Source organism: Notolepis coatsorum, assembly GCF_963971535.1.
Source record: "Notolepis coatsorum genome assembly, chromosome: 2".
NCBI lineage: Eukaryota > Metazoa > Chordata > Actinopteri > Aulopiformes > Paralepididae > Notolepis > Notolepis coatsorum.
In genome coordinates this window covers 45796754-45809154 of record NC_140166.1, presented here as the reverse complement: position 1 = coordinate 45809154, position 12401 = coordinate 45796754, and the positions used below count along the sequence as shown (strand labels likewise).

Genomic DNA, 12401 nt, shown 5'->3' with positions numbered 1-12401 from the left:
TTAACGCAGTAACGTTGAGTTCGACTTATTCTAATGTGAAGTAATAGTCTATCATTTATAGTGTATCGTGCGGCTACAGTTCTTCAGTGACCAGCATTACCACCGGTTCGTCGTGTATATAGCTAGTGCACTTATCCAAGCTGGGCGGCCTAAACTCGTGCCCCCACCCGAGGAGTCCTAGACGAGAACCGTTGGATATGTACACTGGAGAACCTACACCGGCGACTGCAGAACCATTTCTGGTTGGATTATATTGCTTTGGGACCGTGACTGCTGGAGCAGAGAACCGTCGACCCCACTGTCATTTGGGATCTACCCCCCGTGAGGATCATCACTCGAGCCCGCCTCTAGGAAGAGGCTGGCTAGCTGTCTTCCATGCTGTCGAGCATACTGGATTATAGCTGTTGCTTTGTCTACTGATCAAGGGAGTACATGCACTGGCTCCTGTATCTGGAACCTCGTTATTCCTCGTTGACCCAGACTTTGTACCCGAACATTCCTCTACCCCGGCCGGCCTTACACCCGGAGGGAACCCCCCAGTGTCTCCAGTTGGTACTAGTGTGCCCTATGTAATTGCTATACCACAGGTGGCGTCAGTTTAGACCCATCCTAGTATTCATCCTATTCTCATTGATTTACGCTCTTGACTTACTTTACGTGTGTTCTTCGCCATACAAGCGCGAGCATAATTCTCAATCTGTAACCTAACGTTGCTTAATAATAATAAATACCCTCTAAATAGTACTTTATGTGTCAATGCCGTATTCTTGTGTGGGTGTTCACCATATATATTCATGTACTGTATGGCCAGTAATTAAAGTACATAACTAGTAGTGGTTTAATATATCATACTCTTTAATACAGTCAGGGAATTGTACCCCTCAGTTACAGCTATGATCACGGAGCAATAGTGTTAGTGAAACAGATACATTTTCATTCATCACTCCTCGGCTAGTAGTAGCAAGGCTCTCTGCTTCCTGCCACTAGCTGTGTGTGACTCTCAGAGCCCCTCACTGCCCTGCACCTGATGTGACGTCAGCATTAAGATGACACACGCACGTTATTGATCCATGAATTAAAATATGCATGTGCGTGGAGCTTGTGGTTTGGTCGACAAAATGTTTGATAAAAACGCTAAAACTGGGTCAATTTCCAAAATAAAATGTCCCCCTCTTCATGAAAGTCAGCGTTGGCCTAGTCACATTATTTATTGAACAAAAATACAACCTGCAAGTTGGCCTTTAAGCCTTTTCACTGAATGTCCAGAATGCCCCGCTGTCCTCCATGTTGGACAGGGTCGTTGCTATGTGCAACACATCGGTTGCTATGTGTTGATATATATATGTGCGTCTTCTTACTGGATCTTGTAAACATGTCACGGTGGAACGCTTGTGCTTTTACAACGTTTTACCTACTCTACCGCTGCACAGACATCAGGCACTTCCTTTTGAAAGTGGTTACCAGCGGTTACAGGCAGCCATGCTGGAAGAAAGAGAACCACACACACACGCACACATCCCGCACGAGGCCTCTATTGATCCAATTCCGAGTGACTCGCCTCTCATTAACTTGCCCTGACCATCACTGCTGACTGAGGGAATTTCCCCAACAACACTCACAACACTAATGTTTGCAGTGCATCAAAAACCACCAACTCACATTCTATTAGGGGCCGGGGAGGCGTTTCGCTAGCATCCGCACTGCTGCTGCAGCCACCGCCGCCGCCGCGCTCAGCCATCTCTATATTTCATGGGGGGGATGGAGGTGCATTGAAATCGACTGGGCTGAGGATGCCCGCCCGGTGCACTCTACATTATTCACTCCCCCCCCCCCGTCCCCGGCTGTGGTTGGGGCTCATTTGTGTCGACAAAGGACTAGACGGGAGATTGTGATTCTGTCTGTAGCGCTCCGATTCAACTATTTTTATCCCACCGCCGGTGACTTTCCGGGGATGACATCATTCCACCATTTCCATGTTTGAATCATTTATGCACCGGTAGAGGACTGTGGTGGGTGCCCTCTGCCCAAACCCCCCCCAACACGCATCTATTACAGTGCTAGAGCATGACGCTGCTTATCACTGAGTGGGAGATATGGAATGTGGAGAGTGCATTTATAAATCTTTATGTGTACTTATCTGTGGTCTCTCAAACACAACAATATCAATCTCTAAAGGTCACGGAGGGTGACCGGGCGGATAGGCATCAGCAGACCGGGAGGCTATCTTGTCGAGGCAGAGTTACTTGCAGTGAATAAGGATGGATATCCTCCCATCTAGGATTTCCCCCCGCTCGCTCGGTGGGAGTGTAAGCTCACCCCCCTTGCGTGTTCGGAGGAGCGCTGGTCTTACCTCAGCCATGGGCACTCCCTCGGGGGGGCGGCAGTGCAGAACGATCATCCCCTTGATTGGCACCTCCTTCCCCTGGGGGTCCTGCTCAAAGTTCTTCCTCAGGTCTGCGCGGGGGGAGATAAGAAGCGGCTGTCAAGTGTCAAGCGCTATGCGGTCAGCCTGGCCTCAATCTTCCTCCACATGCTAACACCCCTCTCTCCCTGACCCCCCCCCGGCAACCTTGAAAACTCCACGGCAGCTGATACGGGATAGAAAGGTTCACGGTTAACCCTCTACTACCCTGGTTTTGTTTGACAAGGTGATTTGGAGGATGGTTTTGTCCGTTAAAGGATGGCACTGATTCTAAGCCCATCCATGTGTAACAGTATACAACACCGCTGTTACAGTTATGATCTGATTAACACTGAAATTGTCTCCTCTCTGCAGCTGAAAAGCATCCGTCACAGTAGGTCCGAGACCTTGAACAAATTTAATATGATATCGGGTCCCTTTTTGGAATGCTTAGCTAGAACATAAGTGCTTCTCAATGTCCTCCCTTGTATTTCTTTTGTAAAAAAAAATATATATATATATGTATATATATATATGTCAGTAAATCAGCCCCTTGCGTCATTAGTGTACAGTATATGACATGGTGTATGTTTGTTCATTGATGTGACAGTGTCTGGCAACATACTGTTTGTGTTTTATTTATTTCTTTTTAATTTCTTTTTGTGTTTGTGATTTGTCTTGATGTGTATTTGTGAAACTATAAAAACTGAAAATAAAATATATTAAAATGATATGATTAACACCTGTATGATATGATTAACACCTGTTATGATCCTGTTACAGTCCACATCATCACCACGTCGTTTCACCCGGAAGCTTCTGCTCGTTAATAACATCACCATGGTGGTCACTGCCTTAACCCGTTCACTGCCACACGACAAAGGGTTAACCCTTTCACTGCCACACGACAAAGGGGTAACCCTTTCACTGCCACGCTACAGAAGGTTAACCCTTTACTATATACTCACAGGCGATGCGGACGGTGGCTTTGCGACTCTTGGAGGTCCCCAGGTGGCTCCACGCCACGCACAGACACCAGTAGTCCTCGGGGCCATGGAAGTCCTCCACCTGCTGCCGGGACACGTTGATCATCACCTCGCGCACCTTCAGCCCTGGAGCAACACACAGTGTTCAATCACAAACCTCTCGGTTACATCAGGTGATTGTAATCAAACAACTAGGTGATTATTATCCGACGACAAACTCCGGCCAATAAGTTGCAAGCATTGCGCCATTATTGGTCGGCGTGAATCATATGAATAGGACTAGCAGCCGATGGAATAGTGTTTGTGTGCCTTACCGTAAAGAAACGGTCACGCTTTTATCTGGAAAGTGCTATATCGGGTAGCCTAAGTGAGGAGCCTTTAAAGCATCGTCAGTCGATATCTCAATATCTACAGGCCCTGTGTCAGTGATCAATGGGTTTTACAGGATTAGTTATGCATAAGTTCTTAGGGGAACGCTGACACACTTCTCAGCTCACTGGACTCCTCTCCTCTGCGCTTCAAGAGGGAGCATCGCTAATGAAATTGGCAGCCTCTCAGTCCCCACGGGGTGAACACTGTATGTTTTGAGTGCTCGATACCGCTAACGAGATGAGAGCTAATGAGAGGAGAGCTAATGAGAGGAGAGCTAACGAGAGGAGAGCTAACGAGATGAGAGCTAACGAGAGGAGAGCTAATGAGATGAGAGCCAACGAGAGGAGAGCTAATGAGAGGAGAGCTAACGAGAGGAGAGCTAATGAGAGAAGAGCTAACGAGAGGAGAGCTAATGAGAGGCGAGCTAATGAGAGGAGAGCTAACGAGATGAGAGCCAACGAGAGGAGAGCTAATGAGAGGAGAGCTAATGAGATGAGAGCCAACGAGAGGAGAGCTAATGAGAGGAGAGCTAATGAGAGGAGAGCTAACGAGAGGAGAGCTAACGAGAGGAGAGCTAATGAGAGGAGAGCTAATGAGAGGAGAGCTAATGAGATGAGAGCCAACGAGAGGAGAGCTAATGAGAGGAGAGCTAAGGAGAGGAAAGCTAACGAGAGGAGAGCTAACGAGAGGAGAGCTAACGAGAGGAGAGCTAACAAGATGAGAGCTACATCAGCTATAGTGGTGTCGGTCATCTTTAACTCTTTCTGCGCCAAACCCGACTTTACTTGGGTTTCGTCGCTAACCGTTGAGCGCCAAACCCGACTATATTCGGGTTTTGATCCTTTGATCTTTTTCCTTTGACCCCCGTTCTAAACACTCGCTCGGAGCTCCCTGGGTCTCCCTTGCACCTCTGCCTACGTTAAAATTGCAATGACGATCTAATCCTGCCAGGTGGCAGTATTGCCTACCTTTTGAACTGGGATAGTTTAGTGTGGGGCCACTTTAGTGTGGGGAGTGTCTGCAATAACTCCTCCCCCTCAGAGGGAATCAGGACAGGGCAATCGCTCTGAGATGTTATTGCCTCAAACCTATCGTTTCCCGTATACACGGGTATACACATATACATGAGTAATCGCGATCGCGATGGGATCACTGGGATTATTCTTTTTGGAGTACCTTCCGGCTAAGGTAAGGTCTAGTCTATTTTACCGCACCTAAAACATTTTTTTTACCGATCACAGTGTCGTATTTTACCGGACCTACAACATGCTTTTGGTAACGATCGCAGTTTCGAGTTAAAATGACCCCCCACCTGATGATTTTGTATTTGGGGTTTCAGGCGAGCAACCAGAACGATTTGGGCATAATGCATATAACGCGTCATATCTTGCGATCTATGAAAAAAGACTGGATTATTTTGGAAATGGGCGATGTTTAGCATGGAATAGCGCACAAACTACAGTATGTAGAAATGAACTGGTTAGTATAGGTCTTGGACTATAAACAATGCCTGTCAAATACTATTGTCTCCATAGCTATAATACAGAACACATGATGGGTCCGCAAATATCGCTAAAATGGTCAATAATGCTGGCGCCATTGAGTAAAGATGGGAAAAGAGCGTGGCGGTCAATGAGTTAAACGGGAACTACACCCGCTTTCAGAAATCAAACATGTTATTCCCTCTGGTCTAAGACTGGCCAAAGATTTGAGTGGATATTAGCAACTCTCTCCCAAATCCAAAAACTAGAGTGATGAAACTCAAACTTGTGATGTCATCAAGTAAAAAGTCTTCCCCCTCCTCCCACACTGTGCAACATCCTACCCCTCAAGTGCAATAAACACAGTGCAATACCCACCCACCGTCTGACACTGTGATTGTTATTTTGTATATTGTTATTTTGTATATTGTATTGTAACATTGTTTTATTGTATAGTATTTTATGTTTCTGTATAGTATTTTATGTTTCTTGTATAGTATCTCATGTTTCTGTATAGTATTTTATGTTTCTCTTTTATTACTTATTACCGCACCTTAAGTTTGAGTCCGAAATCTCGTCGTATGCAAATATAATGATAACTAGACAATTCCGCGCGGGGGAAATTGTGAAAGTGTGGGTGACGCCTGTGCACCGCCGGCCAACGGGGGAGAGGGTCTCTCGCGAGTCTCTATGACAAACGGTTCAAAGGATACAAAAAGGGGGCGCGGCTTAAGGATCGGGGGAGTGGTCAACATAGACCAATCAAAGAGGATTACACACTATTACACACTATTACACTATTACACACTATTACACTATTACACACTATTACACTATTACACACTATTACACTATTACACACTATTACACACTATTACACACTATTACACTATTACACACTATTACACATTATTACACTATTACACTATTACACACTATTACACACTATTACACTATTACACACTTACACACTATTACACTATTACACACTATTACACACTATTACACTATTACACACTATTACACTATTACACACTATTACACTATTACACTATTACACACTATTACACTATTACACACTATTACACTATTACACTATTACACACTATTACACTATTACACACTATTACACACTATTACACACTATTACACTATTACACTATTACACTATTGCACTATTACACTATTACACTATTACACACTATTACACACTATTACACTATTACACACTATTACACTATTACACTATTACACTATTACACTATTACACACTATTACACTATTACACACTATTACACTATTACACACTATTACACACTATTACACTATTACACTATTACACACTATTACACACTATTACACTATTACACTATTACACACTATTACACTATTACACACTATTACACACTATTACACTATTACACACTATTACACTATTACACTATTACACACTATTACACTATTACACTATTACACTATTACACACTATTACACTATTACACACTATTACACTATTACACTATAACACACTATTACACTATTACACTATTACACACTATTACACTATTACACTATTACACACTATTACACTATTACACACTATTACACTATTACACTATTACACACTATTACACTATTACACTATTACACACTATTACACTATTACACACTATTACACACTATTACATACTATTACACTATTACACACTTACACACTATTACACTATTACACACTATTACACTATTACACACTATTACACTATTACACACTATTACACTATTACACACTATTACACACTATTACACTATTACACTATTACACACTATTACACTATTACACACTATTACACTATTACACACTATTACACTATTACACTATTACACTATTACACACTAGTACACACTATTACACTATTACACTATTACACACTATTACACTATTACACACTATTACACTATTACACTATTACACACTATTACACTATTACACTATTACACTATTACACTATTACACACTATTACACACTATTACACTATTACACTATTACACGCTATTACACTATTACACTATTACACTATTACACACTATTACACTATTACACAATATTACACTATTACACTATTACACACTATTACACTATTACACACTATTACACTATTACACACTATTACACTATTACACACTATTACACTTTTACACTATTACACACTATTACACTATTACACTATTACACACTATTACACACTATTACACTATTACACTATTACACACTATTACACACTATTACACACTATTACACACTATTTCACACTATTACACTATTACACTATTACACACTATTACACTATTACACACTATTACACTATTACACACTATTACACTATTACACTATTACACACTATTACACTATTACACTATTACACACTATTACACTATTACACAATATTACACTATTACACTATTACACACTATTACACACTATTACACTATTACACAATTACACTATTACACACTATTACACTATTACACTATTACACACTATTACACTATTACACCGAGTACAATGACACAACCCACAAGACAGAGGGCGCTGTCAGCAATTCAGTACTGCAACACAGTGATGGCCAATGATGGGTTAAGTGGATGATGTCATTGGCAGCTCAGCCACGAGCCACACAGCTGAACCAATCATGAGTGAGCCATGAGCCACACAGGTGAAGCAATCACTATGACTTGCATATTTTCTATCCAATGCATTTCTATGGAGGCAGATGCATGACTGCATTGTCACGTTGATTAAAAGAAAACTATAAGAGATGAAGCGTTGTGACGCGCACATGAGCACTACAACGAGTAGGCGAAGGGTTGTGCGCGATATTGTGGCATTCGTGCGATATTGTGGCACTCCTTCGGCGATCGGAACAGAAGGCTAAAAAATAGTGTGAAAAATGTGATTTCTAGAGGGCGATTGCATGGCGGTCAATGGGGAGGAGAACCTTCAAACAAATGGTCGTCAGTTGAGATAGAAATGTCCAATTCCATTTATTTTTCTTTTGTGAGCGGGATGACAGCCGTGTCATCGTTTTGATGTGTTTGTTTTATTTCTACGTCCAAAATTGAGATCACACTCGCAATTCACCCAAGGTAGGGGGAAAAAGATTATTTCAGCTGCTACACTCTAAAATGCAATGCATTCCCAATGGGACCGAAATTTTACCGTTTAAAGTCGATTCGTAGCCAGACGGTGCGGTGAAACTTTTACGGGTTCGAGACCGCAGTTGCCATAGGCAAGCCGCTCGTTTTGATACCTTTCACGTGTATGGGGCGCGAACGCTTACGTGTTGCAAAGTGTTTGCAAAATCGGTGGAATAAAGAATAATAAAAAGAGTATGGATATGTATAGTGTGGGTGGCAACCTGGCTTCGCCAGGTCACCCACACTAATAAAGTACAATCTAATCTAATCTAATCTAATCTAATCATTCTAATCTGAAACTGCTCCATAGACAATGCATTGGGAAATATTTTATAGATGACACTGAGAGACACCCAGGGGAATGCTCTGAATACATAGGTGCATTTTCTGTATCAGAACTACTACTATAGAATAAAATTAATTTGGATATAAAAAAAGAAAACAAACGTTCTGTGGCTCCACAGAATCCGTCTCCCACGGAGCTGCTCCAGACGTCATACTTCATGACATCCCAAGTTGGATTCTTACTTCTCTGGCTCAGGGCTTTGGGAGAGAGTCATATTGAACTGTCTTACATACATTTGAATTTTTCATTTGAGTTGTGTTCCCATTTAACAATTTGACAATGGCTTCAAAACAGCATGTGGGCTTATATATATATAAAAACTGACAGCCTGACAATACGCTGCGTTACATAACAGCACAAAGGAACGCAAACACAGCACATTCCGTAATGCTCCAATTATATTGGCTCTGGCTGGGGGGGGGGGGGGGGGGGGGGGGGGGGGGGGGCGACGACAACACACTGACTTTCTCTCTTTGGAAAAATCCTCTTAGGCAACCTGCCTCGGGCGCCCAGCTGAAAATCTCTGCAGCCCTGTCATCGCATACAGCTCCACGATTTTTTATCTGAGTCAAAGGCTTAGGGCCTGTCATATGTGTTTTCTCCACACTCTCCAGAGCGCCGTAGCCCCTGCAGACCTTATACCCATAGCGGGATTAAAGGCGTGGGATGTGCAATGTGCTGGGGACAGAAAAAGACCCATCTCTTTCAATAACTCCCCCCCCCCCACCCCCCCCCCCCCCCCCTGCCACCCCCCTCTCCACTTGGTTCTCTCTCGCACACACACTGATAAATAACACTGTAATCTGACGTGCTCTGGGTACGTCAAACAGACTGCTCTGCTTGTTGTGAGGCGCAGCAGTACTTCTGAATGAATACCAATTAAACCCAGAGAGCGGCAGCACGGGGAACGGCCCGTGCGGCTGGGAGCGTTGTTGGAGATGAAGAGGAAAGAGAGCATCTCACCGCGGGTGGTCCCGCGCCGCCGCACCGTGGCTGTGAGTGTGGGCGACGGCGGGAAAATAATACGCTTCTTCTCTCACACAACAAAGAGGCCTGCTATTTTAAATGCCAACTACGAATATACACACAAGTGAGGCGATTAATATTGTACTGTACGGTATGACCGGGGGCGATCGTTTAAAATGGTCGGGCTTAACCCTTTCACTACCACATTACAGAAGGTCAACCGTTCACTACCAGTAGTGAAAGGGTTAACCCTTTGTCACGTGACAGTGAAAGGGTTAACCATTTGGTAGTGTGGCAGTGAAAGGCTTAACATAAAAAAGGACACAATGAATGTAAACAAAACATTGGTGTCGTCGGCAGGCTTCTCTCTCAGTCTGTAGTGAAAGTGTAAAGCTTCTCTCTCAGTCTGTAGTGAAAGTGTAAAGCTTCTCTCTCAGCCTGTAGTGAAAGTGTAAAGCTTCTCTCTCAGCCTGTAGTGAAGTGTAAAGCTTCTCTCAGTCTGTAGTGAAAGTGTAAAGCTTCTCTCTCAGTCTGTAGTGAAAGTGTAAAGCTTCTCTCTCAGCCTGTAGTGAAAGTGTAAAGCTTCTCTCAGTCTGTAGTGAAAGTGTAAAGCTTCTCTCTCAGTCTGTAGTGAAAGTGTAAAGCTTCTCTCTCAGTCTGTAGTGAAAGTGTAAAGCTTCTCTCAGCCTGTAGTGAAAGTGTAAAGGTTATCTCAGTCTGTAGTGAAAGTGTAAAGCTTCTCTCGCAGCCTGTAGTGAAAGTGTACAGCTTCTCTCTCAGTCTGTAGTGAAAGTGTAAAGCTTCTCTCTCAGTCTGTAGTGAAAGTGTAAAGCTTCTCTCTCAGCCTGTATTGAAAGTGTAAAGCTTCTCTCTCTCAGCCTGTAGTGAAAGTGTAAAGCTTCTCTCTCTCAGCCTGTAGTGAAAGTGTAAAGCTTCTCTCTCTCAGCCTGTAGTGAAAGTGTAAAGCTTCTCTCTCTCAGCCTGTAGTGAAAGTGTAAAGCTCCTCTCTCTCAGCCTGTAGTTAAAGTGTAAAGCTTCTCTCTCAGTCTGTAGTGAAAGTGTAAAGCTTCTCTCTCTCAGTCTGTAGTGAAAGTGTAAAGCTTCTCTCCCAGTCTGTAGTGAAAGTGTAAAGCTTCTCTCTCAGTCTGTAGTGAAAGTGTAAAGCTTCTCTCTCAGTCTGTAGTGAAAGTGTAAAGCTTCTCTCTCAGTCTGTAGTTAAAGTGTAAAGCTTCTCTCTCAGTCTGTAGTGAAAGTGTAAAGCTTCTCTCTCAGTCTGTAGTGAAAGTGTAAAGCGTCTCTCTCAGTCTGTAGTGAAAGTGTAAAGCTTCTCTCTCTCAGTCTGTAGTGAAAGTGTAAAGCTTCTCTCTCAGTCTGTAGTGAAAGTGTAAAGCTTCTCTCTCAGTCTGTAGTGAAAGTGTAAAGCTTCTCTCTCAGTCTGTAGTGAAAGTGTAAAGCTTCTCTCTCAGTCTGTAGTGAAAGTGTAAAGCTTCTCTCTCAGTCTGTAGTGAAAGTGTAAAGCTTCTCTCAGCCTGTAGTGAAAGTGTAAAGCTTCTCTCTCTCAGCCTGTAGTGAAAGTGTAAAGCTTCTCTCTCAGCCTGTAGTGAAAGTGTAAAGCTTCTCTCTCTCAGTCTGTAGTGAAAGTGTAAAGCTTCTCTCTCAGCCTGTAGTGAAAGTGTAAAGCTTCTCTCTCAGCCTGTAGTGAAAGTGTAAAGCTTCTCTCAGCCTGTAGTGAAAGTGTAAAGCTTCTCTCTCTCAGCCTGTAGTGAAAGTGTAAAGCTTCTCTCTCAGCGTGTAGTGAAAGTGTAAAGCTTATCTCTCAGTCTGTAGTGAAAGTGTAAAGCTTCTCTCTCAGTCTGTAGTGAAAGTGTAAAGCTTCTCTCTCAGCCTGTAGTGAAAGTGTAAAGCTTCTCTCTCAGCCTGTAGTGAAAGTGTAAAGCTTCTCTCAGCCTGTAGTGAAAGTGTAAAGCTTCTCTCTCTCAGCCTGTAGTGAAAGTGTAAAGCTTCTCTCTCTCAGCCTGTAGTGAAAGTGTAAAGCTTCTCTCTCTCAGCCTGTAGTGAAAGTGTAAAGCTTCTCTCTCTCAGTCTGTAGTGAAAGTGTAAATCTTCTCTCTCAGCCTGTAGTGAAAGTGTAAAGCTTCTCTCTCTCAGCCTGTAGTGAAAGTGTAAAGCTTCTCTCTCAGTCTGTAGTGAAAGTGTAAAGCTTCTCTCTCTCAGCCTGTAGTGAATGTGTAAAGCTTCTCTCTCTCAGCCTGTAGTGAAAGTGTAAAGCTTCTCTCTCAGCCTGTAGTGAAAGTGTAAAGCTTCTCTCTCAGTCTGTAGTGAAAGTGTAAAGCTTCTCTCTCAGTCTGTAGTGAAAGTGTAAAGCTTCTCTCTCAGTCTGTAGTGAAAGCGTAAAGCTTCTCTCTCAGTCTGTAGTGAAAGTGTAAAGCTTCTCTCAGCCTGTAGTGAAAGTGTAAAGCTTCTCTCAGTCTGTAGTGAACGTGTAAAGCTTCTCTCTCAGCCTGTAGTGAAAGTGTAAAGCTTCTCTCTCAGTCTGTAGTGAAAGTGTAAAGCTTCTCTCTCAGTCTGTAGTGAAAGTGTAAAGCTTCTCTCAGCCTGTAGTGAAAGTGTAAAGCTTCTCTCTCTCAGCCTGTAGTGAAAGTGTAAAGCTTCT

General features: G+C 43.0%; 1 protein-coding gene across 1 annotated transcript in view; it reads right to left on the bottom strand.

Annotated features, from left to right (window-relative positions):
• The window catches only part of unc5db (unc-5 netrin receptor Db), a gene marked incomplete at both ends in the record, with an annotated part of 422972 nt that overhangs the window by 168612 nt on the left and 241959 nt on the right, over positions 1-12401 (bottom strand). The window contains 2 exon segments of the mRNA XM_084308131.1: positions 2351-2454; positions 3370-3513. Of these exon segments, the coding sequence (XP_084164257.1) occupies positions 2351-2454; positions 3370-3513 (248 nt within the window).